General features: G+C 46.6%; 1 protein-coding gene across 15 annotated transcripts in view; it reads left to right on the top strand.

Annotated features, from left to right (window-relative positions):
• Positions 1-16,726, top strand: part of CADM1 (cell adhesion molecule 1) — a 324,893-nt gene extending 308,167 nt beyond the window's left edge. For 8 of the 15 annotated variants that reach the window (XM_077893622.1, XM_077893620.1, XM_077893616.1 and 5 more), the window contains 2 exons: positions 11,581-11,712; positions 13,717-16,726. In XM_077893622.1, the coding sequence (XP_077749748.1) occupies positions 11,581-11,712; positions 13,717-13,835 (251 nt within the window). In that variant the 3' untranslated portion in view covers positions 13,836-16,726. Of the gene's footprint in view, positions 1-27; positions 82-11,580; positions 11,713-13,716 lie in introns of all 15 variants that reach the window. The other 7 variants (XM_077893619.1, XM_077893614.1, XM_077893610.1 and 4 more) reach the window with 1 other exon arrangement.
• The last annotated feature ends 1,250 nt before the right edge of the window (positions 16,727-17,976 follow it).

Below are 17,976 nucleotides of genomic sequence, written 5' to 3'. Positions count from 1 at the left end.
GAAAAACGATTTGTTTTTACTTGTAAGGCCTTACTCAGTTGCCCAATTCCGCAGAAGAACTGGACAGTGAGGACCTCTCAGGTAAGGGCTAGTCATTAGGTAAGGCACTGCAGTGTCCAATCTGTGGGTGCTCTGTCCACTTCTACAAAATGGCCAGTTGGTTTCTCGAATACTTAATTAGCAATTGTGGATTTTGAGACTAAAGGAAAACAAATTTTTATTACCACTTTCTTCCTCCTCATCCCCTTCTTTTCCCTATGCTAGTGGCATGTATATTTCAGATTGGGACTGATGCTCTTAATACAAGGGAGGCCAAGTCCTCTTTGGATGGTATGAAAGCCACTCTGTGTCAGTGGCTTGGAATAATTTTTATGTTCTGGATGTAAAAATGGTTCAAGAGGAACTTTTTGCATTACAAAGCAGTTTAAGGATGTTGGATTATGAGAGAAGATCTTTATTTTTAAAAAGAAACAAAATTCCTATTGACCATCTACTTTTGTAGAATAGACTGGAAAAGCCACATCATAGTTATCTTAGAAGCATGGGGTGGGGAGGGACAGGGAGGAAGGGGGGGCAATTGTTTTGTCACACACCATGATGTAAACTAATTATCCACCTCAGACCTTTTTCACAGCACACTGAGCTCTTGCAAAAGTAGGTTTCATGCTTGATTCCAGGATTTAGGTGTTACTAATCCAGAATAAGAAGCATATCCTAAAAAGAAGGGAGGGGGAGGAGATTCAAAATGGTCAAAGCTAAACAATTATATGAGCTACCATGATATTGTGGGACTTCACTGCCATCCAGCTACAGCTTCTTAAACATTTTAACCAGTTAATGTTTAATAAATCAGTAAGGAAACTCCCTTCCTCATCATTGTAGTGGAGACGCCATGGCATAGGACTGTAGATCCTTGCTCCAGCCTTTGGAAGGAGAAGTTTCATATTGACTCTTCTTGAGGAGATTTCACTTCAGCTCCCTTGAACAGTTGATGTGAGGTGGTGGTCCTTGACCACGGGTTTCACCCAGGGAGGAAAATGAGAGCCACCTAGTATTTTAAAGTGCAGATTTACCACCTCCTATGTGCTTTTGTCAAACTTAAGAAACAGGGAGGATGCCTTTATTTTTCTATGTAGCATGTCCCAGTTTGAGCTTAGCTGTTGGATTTTTCCACCAAGTGGAAGCTCTAAAGGGCCATATTGGGTTTGTCACTGCTGTATGCCTGTCGTGTAGAAGGCACTCGATTGATACTTGTTGGATGAGTAAATTCCAAATCCCAGTGAATTCAGATAAATAACTAGAAGATTAGAAAGACAGCCAACCCATCAAGGGAGTGTTTGATTTGTGCCTCTTACTGATGGTGTATTTAGAGAAATTGCAAAAACATTAGGCCGATTTTCATTTAAAGTAAGAGATAAGTCCTTCTCCTTGCATAGAATGTAATGCTGGTTGTAAGCAATCTGCTCTCAGTTCAGGGCCTGACCCTAAAAAAAACAGCTCTGACACAGAGGTCCTGGCAAGTGGAATTTCTCAAGGATCCTACTAGAGGACCGAGTCTTCATTGGCCTGATCCCTCTTGGCATAAGTAGTCAGATGAGGATCAGTGAGATATGCAGAAGTAATTTTTCTCCTCTTTAGGAAAATGGGACTAAATCAGCCATCCACCCCTTCCCCAAGCATCATCAATTAAGGAAATACTCTGGGTCTCTCAGCTCTGCACCAAGTCAGATGCGATCTTGCTGCAGTTCCATCTATCACCTCTGAGTCAGGAGCAATAAACCAACAACTGTTTGTGTTCCTAATAATTCGGTTAAATTAATAATTATGTTGTTCCCCTACCCCAACCCCTCCAGGAACGCTGCAGTCCCGTGTTGCTCAGAAGCCATAAGTCATGTAGAACACTGATGATCTATCAGGCCAGGCTTGGGCTGCCTTTGCATCTGGTTTGATGAACTAATCAAAAACTGATTAGCACCTTTGTTCAAAGGGGATGCTGATTAATCAATTACTATTGATTGTGAGCTTGGCTTCCCTCAGCAGCAAAGAGACATCTGAGGGGAAAAAAAAAACAACCAATAAAAATTGAGCAGCTGTCATAGTGTTTAAATTTATTAAAACAAAATACATTATTTTTTATGAAGCTGTCTCGAAATGGGTCACTGAAGGGGAGCATATTGATTGAGAAAGGATGAACTTCTCAAATTTCTGTAGCCTAGAGACTGAATTCAATTATAATGCAAGACAAACAGGTTAACACCCGTCTTAAACAGTCCATCAATAAATTAGAGTAGGTGTTGCACATTTAATGCTAAACTGTGGTAATGAATAATATTACCATCCATTCCCTGGTCCGTAGAATTTCATCCTTTCCTTATTATGGTTAAATGCTAGATCCTGCATTTCCTTAGAAATAATGGTGGTCTGTCTTCTGCCCACCTCCCCCATTCACCACTGCTACCTTCGCTAATGACAATTTCATAAGCAACATATGGTGCTGCATCCTTACCCAGCAAAGCAAGTTGCCCAGCTGATCCTCCTCTTTAATCTGCATTAAAAAATTATGCTCGTGTGTAGTTCAGTGATTTAATTATTGGCAGGCCTGGGGAGCTTACCCGGTTCTACTTTGAACCCTTTCATTCACTTTTTGGGTGTTAACTTTATTGACGATGGACCCACAAGAGTTTTGAATTGTTTTATCAATTACATCTGCTGCTTCCTGGTGACAGCTGGTGGTTATTGCCACCCATGTGGAATAAAATAGCTTTAAGCATATTTATCCTTCTATTTTATTTTAAAACTTTTAAAAAATGTCCGCACCGCACTGCCTCCCTCCTTTCAGCAAGGGCCTTTGGGGACTATTTAGCAGAGTGCCTTGGCAAATATACAGTGTGCCAGAGAATGGCCCTCTGGCACTATCAAAGCAGTCTATCAGTCTTCTACTTTAGAAGCAGAGGCACCGACGAGAAATTCCAAAGCTGTCATGCTTCCCCATAACATGTTTTCAACTCTGGCCCTGCAAATGAGAAAGTGATCTAGAAAAAAAATCCCACGTCTCCTTCACAATCCATAGAAAAGTATGGGTGGAGCGCAAACTCTAAATGGCTCTGATAATCCTTGCCAGCCATGATGGAAGACTCTAGGTGAGCCAACTAGAGTCCCCTAAATGAATTCTGAAGGAAACATGGGCTCAGAATAGTGTAAATGTAGATAACAGAAGCACATAAAGGCATTTGAATCCAGATTATCAGTTCTGGGAGGGGCTAAATAACCAGCTGGTCATGGTATGCATCAGTCCTCCAAGTCAGCTGAACTTGCTTGAAGTGTATGTGGGAAAACACAATAGATAGAACATGAGGGGGGAGGGGAGTCTCCTTGCCCCGGCCTAAAGTGTGGTCCAGATTTGGCAAACAGGCTCTTGCACTTCTGTGGCAGACTAGCAATAATGATGATAAAGAAAAAACAGCCGGGCTGTGTAGACAAATTCAAGATACAGCTCATAAATCTAAAGTCTAGTAGTATTAGCTTGTATTTGTACAGTTCTTTCCAGCTTACAAAACTCTTCCACAGATTAGCTCATTTGCTCTTTGCTGAGCACAACCATTTGAACTCCTGTGTGTGCTAGGTCCAGGGCTGGCCGCCAGGCATGCAGTGCTGAACAAGACCAACCAGGAGCCACTGTGGAGCTGATGCCGCAGGCCCCAGCTCTTACAGCTACTTTCTAGCGGGGCAGCCAGGCTCATGACACAAGATAATGGCAGACAGTGGCAAATGCCATGGGAAAAAAAGTGGGAAAGGTGAACATGAGTGACCAGCCAGGAAGAGGTGGAGGCCAGTTGAGAACAAAAGCTCACCACAGAAGGCCACTGGGACAGGAAGAGTGAGCCAGCCCTGGGAGGATTTTCATGAGCATCCTAGGAGGTTCATTAAGGAAGGGTTGTTAGCCTCGTTTTACAAGCGAGGAAGCTGGGGCTCCCAAGGTTGAATGATCCACTCAGGAGGCAGAGGCGGAATTTGAACAAACGGGTCTTCAGGCCTCTGCAGAAAATGGGACTTTAGTTTTAGAGTAGTTCTACTTTCGCCTTTGAACCCCACAGGCTCTCTGCTCTGGCGTCTTCTTGGAAATCCTTTTCCTCTTGGACTCCTTTCAATTCAGTGTGTGCGTCCAGGGAATGAGGAGGGAAAAGTCAGGGTCTCTGGAGCCCATCAGGAGTAGAACCACATGCTGGCTGACCTGGAAAGATCTCTTCTAGCATCAAATCAAACTTTTTCCTTCAAAGGAAACTTTAACCTCAGATGATTTCGGTGCCATTGTCCCATTGTCCGAAATGATGGGGTCAGTTTCCCACTGAGATGGTCCTATAGGCCGTGGTTAAACTAGAGTTCCCTATTTTAAAATTCCGTTTAATACAAGGCAGTAGACTGAAAGAATGGTATCGGGTCCATGGCAGCTTGTCCATGGCTTTCCCCCGATGTGAGTTTGAAGGTCATTGGAGTGCTGATCTTCCCATAATCCAACATGCTGCTGTTTCCTTCATGGGGAGGAAGGAGGCCATCAAATAGGAACGTTTCCTCCAAACTAGAAAGTTGCCAGGCTACAACACAAAATGTGAATTACAGTTCTACAGGTTGGACACTGCGTTGGGGTGACTTCACCATATTCATTAATCCATCCTCCTCACACCCCCAAATGCCTGAGGTCCACAGAAGCATCTTTCTCCAGAGAGATTCTAGTGGGAAATGTATGTTTGGAAATACTTTACGATTTTATCCTCTTTATCAGCTGTGTGCTCTTTTAAGGAAAGAGGTTCCATCCTCCATGCCTTCCTGTTGCCTAAAATGGAAAAGGCACTCACACTTTTAAGTCTTTATTATGAGATGAGTGGGCTCATAGTGTGCCTCCTGGTCTCTGGGGACACTAAATATTTGGGAGTATACCCTCCTATTAAGGCAATTCTGCTGTTGGGTAAAATAACTAAATGAAGTTACCTGAGATGGGAGAAAAATCAACATAAAAATATTTGTTCTCATATTTAGCTAACAATAAGTACTTAAAATCCTCATACTCAAATGGTATAGCTGGAATCACAACCTGGCCCAAGTGGCCGTCAGCCTTGACCACACAGGGCAGCTAGGCCATCAATCACACTGGGTGCCATTCTGCAAAAATGGAAGAGGGCTTGGTGACTTCAACTCTGCAAGTGTTTATGGGGCAGCTCGCCATCTGAGAATGGTGCTGAGTGTACATACAGCCCTTACCACCAAAGAGCTGATAAGTATTTGCCTTGAGTCTGTAATATTAAAGAACTGGGACAAAGCCCTCCTTGGGCTTTAATATTGCAGATTTCGATTTGACAGACACTTACCGAGTACCTCTGATATGCCGAGCTCCGGCCCCGAGAGGCACTCTCCTATTCAGCAACACGCTGGCCTCTCAGAAACAACCCTGTGAGATGTACGCTTGTGCTCAGTGACTCAGAGTGGCTGATGCACCTGCCTGCAATCACAGAGAAAAGTAACAAAGCCCCGCTTCCGCCCCAGATCCAACAGCAGGTCCAGAGCACACTCGTTGTGGGCCGTGCGGGAGATGAGATCCTACGTCTCCTGCCTCTCCTGTTTGGGCTTATTTCTGGAGGATAATCTAGGCAGTGACAGCCTACAAGAGCCCGAGCCCCTATCACGGAGTAGTGACAGTGTACAGCCAAAACCTGTGTGCAGTCCTTCTCATTTAAATGAATGCATACTGGGTTCTGGGCGGCAGGAGGATGCTGAGTGCGGTTTTCCTTTAAGTAAGGCCTAACTTAGTTCCTTTGAAATGTGAGGATAGCTGCGGTTACAAGGCTAGAATTAAATGCAGCTGAAGGGTAGTACCAGCTGCCTGGGATGCTCCCTGGATCTTCCTGATTTTCTTGCCTTACATTTATTCCTTCCCTTCCACTTTCTAAGAAGACAGAAAAGAAAGGTTATGTTACATAGAGGCTAGCGTGCTCCAATATATATTAACATCTTAATGGGAAAGCTGCGCATGTACTGTATACATTTACTACTCTCTGACAAGAGAGAATTAAATGTCAGAAGGATTTGTAGCATCTATAATTGAATTGGTGCTGAGAAAAGCAAATCTTAAGGAAGAATAACATATTAGGATTAGCAAATAATGTGGCATTTTGTCAGCGCATGCCATTCAGTGTGTTCCCCTTCAAGGTAATAAAGTCGTGCTCTTTAAAATGCACACTTATTTTTGTTGCCATGAAGGGAGCACCAGTAGGTGATGGGAATGAGCAGTTACGTTTGTCAGATGGTGCCAGGTCTCTTGGTTTGTCGTGTTTCATTTTTTGTCTTTGAGGTCACATTCTGGTTTTGCCTCAGATTCGGAAAGTCCACCATCAGGCTTTTTCTTTCTTCCTAGCAAGAAGTAGCAAGTGACATCACAGTCATTAAGCGTCCTCTAAGATAGACTAATCTCTATGGTCCTCGGAGGCTGCAGGTAGCATTTCGATTATAAGCACGGGATTCTGAGAGTTTTTCGTTAAACTGACTTGTCCAGCAAGACCTCAGCCCAGGAAGAAGGCTCAAACCAAACCCAAGCGACAGAATTGTTGCAAAAAGTCAAGAATCGGAACTCTTTGCCGGTTGTTCATTAGGTACAGAAATGGCAGACAATTAAACCTATGAATTGTCCGATACAGAGAAGCAGACTGGTATCATTAGAACCTCCCCCATGTTTTAAATATTAATTTCTTAAGGTGAGGCCTAAGGGAGTCTGTAACCTACGGGGAGAATGAACAGATCTATTTAAGAGGAGTTTCCCCTCTCCCCAAGGCCAGGCAGCCTGAGCCAGGGATGTTCTGAGATGTGAAGGTAACCCACCCTGGGGCGGTTGCCACACCCTCTGCCGAATGTTTTAACTGTATGTTATGTGTTAACAGGGTTAAACTCCAGCTCCTCACAGGTAGGAAACTTGGTGCCCTTTTGGCAAAAAGACCAGCCTGGGCTGCAAGGTGGGCAGGCCACGGTTGCCATGAGCATCCTGCTCAGGGACGTCCTCTGCCAGAGGCCCTGTTTGCCAGAAGCTTGTCTGGGATATACCGACCACTCCCTGACTACCCGTGAACCCCTCTGCCTTTGGCAATGGGGCCTTCTAGGCTTAGCACAGATCCACGATGAAGGCCTTTGCAGGGCAGTTTCTGTTCGGTGTCCCATGCCAGGTGGCGAAGTAGCCATAGAAACTGAGATGTGTTTGGAGCCCTGTTTCACACAGGCAGCATGACTGCCGGCGCGCTGCATTAAGGATGGTTCTGGCCAATAATTTGAGGAGGGAAAGCAAGTGGAGTAAAAGAGGAGTCCCCTGGCGGTGGGGGGAAGGAGACTGAAGTTCCACTAGCCATCACTTTTCTTGGCAGGCCCTGGGGAACCACTGCCTTTAGAACTTGCCCCCTTTTCTGTTGCCCGTGAGGAATGGAGTGAGCCAGGTCACCTGGCCCAAGGTAAAGAGAATCGAGCAGTTGGGGGCATCACTCTTGGGAGTTTCTTTGAAATGTTTTTGTCCTTGCGGTTTCTAAGATGCTAATGCAAGCCAGGGTGGTTGAAGCTGTGACCCAAGCAGTGGTCGCCAACTTAACATTCCACAAGCAGCTTGTAAACTCTCACCTGGAGCCAAGTTGTTTCAGCTTTTTGCCAAAAGAAAAGCCAACTCACGAATACTAAACAGCTCATGATTGATCTGTCCTTAAAGAGACTCCTGTCACACTTAGAGCCACAGACAGGGCTGCAGAAGGGGACAGTGCAGGCAGGCAGGACTGGGCCACAACCGTGAGCCCATGTGGCCTCGTCCCAGCATTGACGGAACGCGCCTGAAAACCAGGACTGTGGGACACTGGGCCTAAGTTACTCAACGTCCCACGTGCGCGATTAGGGTGACATCCGTCGCTCCACCGGAACATGCTTGGTTCAAGGCTGGAATAGCCTTGATGCCAGAAGTATACACCAAGCAGAAACCTGGCTTTTACTCTGAAGGATGACGGGGCTGAGCTTGAGCTTGGTCCCAGAAGTAGGAACCCTCTTAGTAACACCTGTTACTCTGTTTCTTAAAAGAACAAGAAAACATTAACCTTCTGAACCCAAGAGCTGGTCCCTCGCCTGAGGACCGGGTGTGTTTATAAGTGCTTTCCACGCCCGCATGCCCTTCCGGTGTAGAAACTGGGGCAGCCAAGGAGTCCGGCTCTTTGGTTTCCTTCTCTGCCTGATTCAGAAAAGGAACCAAAAATCTGGAGAGGATGTCCCCCGCCTCCCAGGAGAGTTCACAGAAGCAGAGTGAAAAGGTCTACACCCCAAGAGGTGCAGGATCCTCCTGGATCCTTGGATGATGGTGAAAGATACTTTCCCAAATGTCCCACTTCAAAGTCATTTCTCAAGCACTGGCCAGAGCTCTTGCTTTGTAGAGCGGAGCACGAAGGGCCAGGCAGCCCTTGGACTTCGTCAGAGCCGTGCTCCTCCTGGTGGCCGACACTCCTGCAGGCTCCAGTTGTCCTCTTAGGCCACTTGCCCGCTGCTTCTTTGTGCAACATGCTATTTGCTTCTCGCCTTGAGCGAGGCACCAGCCCACGGGTGCGGGGCGGGTCTGCCCTGATAGTGGGTAACCAGCTTTCACCCGACCCTCCACCACCTGGGGCCAATCAAGGGCATTCTGAACCCTACCCCCCCCCCACCCCCCGCACATGGAAATGAGGTGGGAGTGAGCGGAGGCAGGACAAGGCGCTGCTCTTCATGGAGGACAGTGAACCCCAGGGTGGGGTGGGCGGGAAGAGGCGCTGAGCAGCTCCCAAGCTGTAGTGTTCCCTGTAAATTAAACACCAGTTACCTTCTGTGTCCATCTGCGGTAATTGAAGGCAGGGAAAATGTCTCGGTGATTAACTGGTGGTAGTAAACTTTCTTATCAAGTGAGTATCAGGAGATAGCTGGAGAGATTACCTTTATAAATAGGTGTCTGTAAAATATGTATGTCCTTGAGGGCAGGGCGGATCACGAGGACCCCAGTGTTGGACGTGGGCGAAGTGCAGCACTGAGCACATATAGCCCGAAGTTCGTGGGGAGCAAAGATCACAGGAACGGGCTTGGCTAAGGAAATTAATCCCGCAGATACATGGCCTGTGGGGTTTTTGTTGATCAGAGAGCTTCTTGGCCTCTCCGGCTTGCTCTTCTCAGGCTTCTAGAATGTTCCTGTGCCTTGGCAGGGAGGAGGCAGTCTCCTCACAGTGGCCACGAGGGTGCCTTCCCCTGGACGGGTTATTTAGGTGTGTGCCTGGGACCGGGATGGCTTCTGCACGTTTCTCTCGGTCTCCCTGGGATGGACCCCCCGCCTCATCTCCTGGCCCTCACGTTCCCCTCTCCTCCCTAGCTAGCATCGCTCTGATTCCCCACCCGCGCCCGAGACATGGAGAGCTAGTGGGAGCTACTAGAAAGACTCCTTATTTTTCGATAAGTCTGAGGCTCGTGGCAATCGGAGATTAGTTCATTTTCATTCCCACAAGAGCCCCTGTTTTGACAGCTCCCTAAGGAAAACAGCTTCCTGGCTTCCCCGCCGCTCTCGTCTTCCCATCAGCGGTTCGGAGTCTGTGCAGCTGGGCGAGAGTCTCCTGGGTGTGAAGCACCCTCCTCCAGCAGATACCCTGTGTCGAGGGGCACCCCCAACAAGCTCTGTTGTCTCTAGAAGAAAAGAAAAAGTTGCCATGGCAGAGATCTGCTTTGTTGGGATGACTTTCAAGACGCAGAGGCTGTTGCATCCGCAGTAGGCAACACTTTTGGCCGAGGAGGGCGATGCGTGTGCACCGCGTTTCAAGTCGAGCTTATTAGACAGGTTGCTGGAGGGGCTCGCACATCACGGAGCGGGCTAATTGGCTGCAGTGCACTCTGCCTCCAACCCATCTCCCTTCTCCAATTAAACTCCCATCATCCTGTTGTCCTGGGCGACCTGCTGCTGCCTCCGATTTGGCATTTCTGTTTGGGTTGGGATTTTTGGGGTTTTTTTTTTTTGTAGTCCTTTGAAAGGTAACTTAATGAAACACTTTAAATACTTCGTTTTTTAATTTAAACTCTTTTAATTAAAGCACTTTTCGTGGAACCCTCAGTCACGAGTTCTTTCCCCACATCCTTCAGTACTTAATCTCAGAGCAGAATTGGAAATATCGATAGAAAGTGTAAATCATGCCCTCCTGCTGAAAGCATTGTATCAGGTTTCGGCTCAAAAGAGCACCATTACCTTTAGCTGTCACGGATCTGTACACTTGATCGATAAACTTCAAATATTATTAGAGGTGGAGGCTTCAGAGATTTGCTCTGTTCTTTGGAGAGAGACAGAGATAAATCTTTCTTAAAAATTGACTTGAATTTGCACTCTCCGTCTTCCCGGTGAAATGCATTTCTCTCAGGCGTCCAGCAACTGCAAGGGGGACAGATTTATAGGCCATGTGCTTCTTGTACTGAAAGATTTAAATGGTAAATCCTTCACATATGACTTCACAAATCATGTAAAGTTAAAAGATTTTTACCGTTTCTGTTGCTGCTGTGCTTAAATTGTAAGGTACAGCTAGTAAATCATTTTAATGGAGGTGTCGTACTTGACTCAATAAAAAAAAAGACAATGGTTTAGCTTCCACTCCAAAATGTTAATGTATTAATCAACGGGAGAATAATTGTTTTTTACTACATTATAAATCTCGGGTGCCATTAGGACTTCAGCAAGGGGTGATGTAGCCACATTCCTAAATTAAAATTGTTTACACTGCCATACATCCATTCTGCATCGCCATAGCTCATTCTGGGTTCATTTTGGAGTTGTCCCTCAGCCAAACATGTCGTCCCTCAGTCGGAAGAAGACATCCCGAGGGAGTGATGCTTATAAAGGAAAATTAATTGCCTCGTGAAGTGTTAAATAAATAAAATAAAACCCGTCTGTGGCAATGGACAATTATTCCTTGCTGTCTTTTTTGAAATAGGTTTTTAGGTTTTCGATTGAGGCTTACTCCCTCATACATCCTAAATGTAGCAAGCGTGTCACTTGTCTTTAGTCTTATAAGCCTTGTTTTATCTCGAGGCAGCTGTGGCTTGTGAGCTCCTTTGCCTGTGCACGCGCCTAGCAGGGAAGAAGTCGCTGGGCCCTTCCAGAAGGGCTCCTGCCGCCTCCCCCTGGCAGCTCCCGTCACCGCCCGAAGGTGCTGTCCCGAGCGCCCTGAGTAGCTAGGTCAGCCTCCTCCTTAGGATCTGCAGCTGCACACAGCTGGAGTGAGCGCTAAGACCAGGCCAGGACTGGACAGACTGTTTCTTCTCTCCCCGGTCCCTAGGCTTGTTCCACATGCATTAGCGCTCCTCCGCTGCTTATAATGAAATTGCCTTGTGGGGAGAACAGATCAATTCGGCTCTGGACAGGTCAGTCTGTTCCCTTGGTGTAACTTGATCCATCTGGCTTGTCTCTCTGGCTCCTCCATTATAAAAAGAAGGTGATCTCTGACCTGGAGGCAGTGTGGCCAGGGCTGCTGGTGTCTTGTAATGAGCTCTACATCCCTATTCCTTTTCTGATTCCAACAGATTCTCGAGCAGGTGAAGAAGGCGCCATCAGAGCGGTGGATCATGCCGTGATCGGCGGTGTCGTGGCCGTGGTCGTGTTCGCCATGCTGTGCTTGCTCATCATTCTGGGGCGCTATTTTGCCAGACATAAAGGTAAGCAAGGTGCTCTGGCAGGCAGGAGGCCTCCCGTCGCCGCAGCCCCTCCATTTGGGGACTTGACAAGGCGTTCCTTGATAGGCAGTGTGGAGTATGTGGCCACATAGCCTATCGATGATTCCTGAAACTGGCAGAGAAAAAAAACAAAAAACAGAACTCTTAGCAGCTGCTGATGAGGACTTCGAAGGCTGATGAGTAGCACTTCTTGATTTGGATTTTCTCTAAAAGCTTTCTAGACTTGTTATTCTGCAATCCATAATTGGGGAGAGAGCAAAAACTGTAAAAATGGGGGCCGGTGTGTGAGGTGGGGCGTGAACCCCAAAGCAATAAACGGGGAAAGAACGTGCTCGTACCCTGCTGCTTTCTGGGAAGCAGGTGGACAGGCAGCGCTGCCTGGCCCCAAGCTCCGGGTAAGCTGGTCACAGCAGCTAGAACACTTCCTTGGTTTGATGTGCCTTAAAAGCCACATAAATATGTATTTTTTTTAAATTATCAGTGCAATTGATTTAAATTGCCATTAATCATCACACTTATGAACTGTGCAGCCTGGATGGGCAATCATCTTTTCCAACGCTCCTCCTCTGTGCCCCATGCTGCTCCAATCCCCTTCCCTCCCCCCCCCCCTTGGTAATTTATTCTCCCCTTTCTTTGTCGGCCCTTGTCCCTCTCCGCTATTTTTCTCAAGCGCTGTGCAGTGAGCTTGCGGGGCTTTCCCATAGCATTAGCTGCAGGCGCTTGCCTACTACTGGATTGTAGGATTTGGGTTTGGGGAAGGTCCCTTGAGCACAGCAATGGAGGTCCAAGGTGCTTGAAACCCCAGTAGGACCCACAGTGCCCATCTCACACATGAACCATTTGGGGACCCTCTGCCCGTGCCCAGGAGGCAGCCCCTGGGGCCGAGAACGCCCAGTCTCTTGGTGTTGAGCTTGATAGAGCCAGAAAGATGAGGCCAGAGAGCAGGGCCGAGTCTGCTCAGCAGCTTTGCGGACCAGGGGGCAGTGGAAGGAAGGGGATAGGAGGGAAACATCTGACCACCTGCCTGCTTAGATCCATCACGTACGAAAACCTGGAAATACAATAAGTGTATCAGCCTTTTTTTTTTTCCTTAAGAATCTTCGAGAACACAGTATATAACAGGAGGAGGGCTGTTTGACTATGGTAGGCAGTGTTAGCTCTGCCTAGATGTCCTACTGTGGTGCAGTCCTTGTCTCTCTCTGTAAATTCTCCCGTAAATGGTTGGGACTTGCCGATAAGAGTGTCTCCAGCTTTGGAACGTTCTGTGTGTCGTCATTCTAAAGTGGCTGTGCCAATTAGCGAATCCATGAATCCGGGTCCAGGCTAGAGTCACACCTTGAGTGAGAATCGCTTGTCCCTTAAGACAGACCCCCCCGGCCTCGATCACAGCTGTCAAAATATCAAGTTGCTTCTCGATCTGGAACCCCACTCTGTAGCGGGAGGCTGCAGACGGTCAGACATGCCCATGTGTAAGCCCCCGCTGACGGACAGGCAGCAATGACCCCTGGAGACAGGAGACAGGGGTCCAAGTAAACGATCTGAGGCGGCCGTAGAACATCATCAGGGCCCTAATTCATTAATTGGCTAATTGCTCTTCCTTGCTTTGGTCTTTAACCATGTACGCTCACATCTCTGATCATTGGTCCTGGTGTTTACTGTTCACACGTCAGTCAGCAGCTCTCCAGCTTTCTGCATTTTTAGCTCCCACTCACGTCTTCTTCTGCCGACACCCTCTGGTCATAATCACTGCTCTAATGTCTCATTTGCTGAATTATATCGCAGCGGTTCAGTTGGAGTGGTGCCTTTGGAACCCCCGGATCCCCATTTGTCTCACCCACCTCGCTCTCTCCTTCCAATTGTTTTTTTCCCCTCTGCTGCCTGCACACCACTTCGGCTGATGATGGCCATAAAGCAAGTTGCCATCTCTGTACCACTTTACACAGAGGCCATCAGACAGTCACGGTGCTTTACCCCTTCATCTTTCAGGTACATACTTCACTCATGAAGCCAAAGGAGCCGATGACGCAGCAGACGCAGACACAGCTATAATCAATGCAGAAGGAGGACAGAACAACTCCGAAGAAAAGAAAGAGTACTTCATCTAGATCAGCCTTTTTGTTTCAATGAGGTGTCCAACTGGCCCTATTTAGATGATAAAGAGACAGTGATGTTGGAACTTGCGAGAAACTCGTGTGTTTTTTTATGAATGGGTGGAAAGGTGCGAGACTGGGAAGGCTTGGGATTTGCTGTGTAAAAAAAAAAAATGTTCTTTGAAAGTACACTCTGCTGTTTGACACCTCTTTTTTTTTTTTTTTTTTTTGTTGGTTGGTTGGTTTTTGTTTTTGTTTTTTTAAGTTTTATTTCTTCCTACCAAGTCAAACTTGGATGCTTGGATTTAGTTTGGGTAGATTGCAGAAAATTCTGTGCCTTGTTTTTTGTTTGTTCGTTGCGTTCTTTTTTTTTTTTTTTTTTCTGTTTTTTTCTTTTATTTCTTTTTTTCCTTTGTGCTCATTTGTTTTTTCCAAAACGTTTTGGATTTTTTTTTTTTCCAAAATCTCCCATTTTGGAATTTGCCTGCTGGGATTCCTTAGAATCTTTTTCCCCTGATTTTGTTGTTGTTTTTTGCTTTTGTTGTTGTTTATTTTTGAACTGCTTTATGTTCAAAATTCAGTTTCGTAAAAGGAGAACCAGCACAGTTAGATTTCATAGTTCAGAATTTAGTGTGTCCATAATGCATTCTTCTCTGTTGTCGTAAAGATTTGGGTGAACAAACAATGAGGACTCTTTGCTGCTACCCATGTTTCAAATACTTAGAGCAGTGAAGACTAGAAACTTAGACTGTGATTCAGAAAATGTTCTGTTTGCTGTGGAACTACATTACTGTACAGGGTTATCTGCGAGTGAGGTGTGTCACAATGAGATTGAATCTGTCTTTAATTCTGTATCTGTAGACGGCTCAGCATAGATACCCCACACTGTCCAGAAAGGTTTGGGGCGGAAAGAGCTCCTCCTTTTTCAATGCCCTAAACAGACCTGACAGGTGAGGTCTGTTCCTTTTATATAAGTGGACAAATTTGAGTTGCCACAAGAGGGGAAGGTAGGGAGGGGGGGGAAGCTAGTTCTGCTCTGGTTATTTCTGTTCCAAACGATTCCATCCGCCTTTCCCAATCGGCCATACTTCTCACTAATTTGTAGGAAAAAGCAAGTCCGCGTGGCGTGTGAATGACTGGATGGGACAGGGTTTTTTGGTGTTTTGGTTTTTTTTTTTTTTTTCCTTTGTGCTTAGTTAGGAAGGCAGTAGGATGTGGCCTGCATGTACTGTATATTACAGATATTTGTCATGCTGGGATTTCCAACTCGAATCCGTGTGAAACTTTTCATTCCTTCAGATTTGGCTTGACAAAGGCAGGAGGTACAAAAGAAGGGCCGGTATTGTTCTCACACTGGTCTGCTGTCGATCTCAGTTCTCGAAAGGTCAGAGCAGAGGTGGAAAAACAGCATGTAGGGATTTTCAGTTACTTAATCAAAACTCAAATGTGAGTGTTTTTATCTTTTTACCTTTCATACACTAGCCTTGGCCTCTTTCCTCAGCCTTAAGAACCGTCTGCCAAAAAATTACTGATCCTCGCATGATGGCAGCCATAGTGCATAGCTACTAAAATAAGTTACCTTGAACATATCTTAGGTGGGGAGCCTCGGGAAAAGGTAGAGGAGTCGAGTTACCATTTGCATCTTTTTAAAGAAATGTGGGGATTTTCACTGAAACGTCTAGGAAATCGAGAAGTAGTCCCGAAGGACAAACACTAAACTCTTACCATATGTTTTGGTAAGGTTCCAGACTCCAGAATACAGTCCCTATGGAAAGATGGCATCAAAAAAAAAGAGATCTATATATATATAAATATATATTATATAACATTTTCAGTGGGTAATTTTGGATTTTGCAAGGTACATTTTTACTATTGTTACATTATGTGGAAAACTTAAGCTGATTTATTTAAGGGGAAAAAAGTATCAACTCTTTGTTATTTGAAAGTGTTGTTTATTTTTCTTGTCTTTGTTTTAACCTTTGATAGAACCATTGCAACTACGGGGGCCTTTTGGGAACGGACTGATATGTAAAAGCAAATCCATATTGAGCAGCATTTTGTTTTCCCCCCTCCTATCCCTCGGCACTTAACCAAGGCAAAAAGCCGCCACGAACATCCCTTTTTCAATGAATTTTCCAATGTGCAGCTCTATTCCGAGCCCTTAGCACCCATTCTGCCCATAGTATAATCGCATCAGAGGGTGAGAACCATTTAGCATGTCTTTGAAAGGTCTTTTCAGTTGTTCTTTTTAGGGGGAAAAAAAATAGCCTACCATTGCTCACAAAATTGGCATCTCATTTTTGGGACCTCCCATCTTTGTTTTGAAAAGTGTACAGTAGTGCAGTGTTCCTAATGTAACTTTATGGCTTACAATGTTGACATGTCTCAGGTTCATGTGTTTCGATTGGTGTTTTCCGTCTCAGGTAGATTGCAAAGTGTAGGCCCCACACATTGGAAAAAATAATAATAAAACAAAGCAAAAACAGGAAATTATGGGTTTTAGTTGTATATTGGTTTATGTATTTTTTCTTAAGTATACAGTGCACTGTTTGAAATGTATTGTTGAGTATTACTTTGTACAGGTTGATCACTTTTTTTAGAGTGAAGAAAGAACAAACTTGTTTTTTGTGTTTTTTAAAGGAATATAAAATAATGAAGGATGTATAATTGATGCCAAATAAGCTTGTTCTTTAGTCACACCGACGTCTTATTTTTCCCTTTAGGCCAGTTCTGTTTTTAAGGTGTACATGAACAATGTTATGGTGTAAGAAATTCCATATCCATATGTTCCCATTCGCATTTTGTATTGGTTCATGTATACCATTTTTACAAAAAAAAAAGAAAAAAAAAAGAAGTACTATAAAATATCTGTCTTCTTAATAAAAAAAATTAATGTTACCAAGTGATCCTTTACTCTCTTTATGGACTTCTTACGGACGCCGGGCGCGAGAGAAGAGCGGGGGGCCCCGGGTCCACCTTCCTCCCCAGGGTCGGGCGCGGCGCCGCCAGCGCGGGCGGTAGGTGCCCCGGAGAGGCTGCGGCCGGGCTGCGAGCTGCCTTCTGCCCTCCGTCACCCTCCCCTGCCCATGCTCTCTCCTCCTGCTCAGGGGACAGGCCGGCCAGGTGTGCCGGCAGCGTGGACTTGGCGATTTGTGCAGGTGCGACGCAACGGCGGCCCCCACCCCCTTCACCCGCCACTCCCACCAACCCCCCTGTGTTGGCTGCTCCACCTGTCTCTTACTTTGGGATTTCGTGTCTTAACAGCTCATTCCGCCTTCTCCATTTCAAGTGCTCTCTCCTTTAACAAAAAGATGGTGTGATCTGCGGAGGACCGGCTGGGTCGCCTGTGGGAGATGGTTCTCACTCGCTGTTTGCAGGCTGCGGAGAAGGCAGGGCCGGTGCGCCCCGGGGAGCAGGTGTGTTGTTACCCCCCACCCCCCCTTGCCTTGCCTTGCAGGCCCAGGTGAGCAGTGACTACGCTTCATGGTGACTGATCTCTCAAAATGCGCGGGGATAATGTGTGAGCGCCCCAACTGCCCTCTTCCCACCATCCGCCCGGCTGGGGTGGAGCTTCCTTTTCTCTCTCTCAGGCAGGTAATGGGGACAACCGGGCAGTGGAAAGAAAGGTAAGCTCCAGAAAAGCCAGACGGCTGGGTATCTCATTTCAACCGCCTCCATCCTGGCCTGGTCCCTTGCCTGGCTCTGTACAAATCGGCCAACCGGCTACGTTGTTCCCCGGCATCTGCTGCGTGTTCTGTCCTGGTGGACACCAAGAGGTGTAAGACAGTCACCGGAGACTAACAGGCCATCGGTTCCACCCACGTGGAAACATGAAGTGGGCCTCAGACATGGGGCCGCGCTGAAGATGGCTAAGGAGCCCTGGGCATCCTGGGGGCATGTCTTGGAGGAGGGAAGTGTGCCGGAGAGCCAAGACAGCTTCCCCGAGGAGGAGGAGGGCCCCCAGTGGGCCCAAAAGGGTATTTAGCAAGGAGGGAAGGGGAACGGACGGCACCCGGGGCAGCAAGCCCCACCAGGCCGCTGGCCAGTGTGGGGAGACTCCAACAAACCAGGCCATGAGAGCTGCAAGGTTGCATGGGTCTTGTGGCTGTCCTCAAACCCAGACACGGGAGTCCCGATTTCCAGGGCCGGTCTGGGC

This window comes from Canis aureus, chromosome 3 (assembly GCF_053574225.1).
Source record: "Canis aureus isolate CA01 chromosome 3, VMU_Caureus_v.1.0, whole genome shotgun sequence".
Lineage (NCBI taxonomy): Eukaryota > Metazoa > Chordata > Mammalia > Carnivora > Canidae > Canis > Canis aureus.
This window is presented reverse-complemented; position numbering and strand designations above follow the sequence as displayed.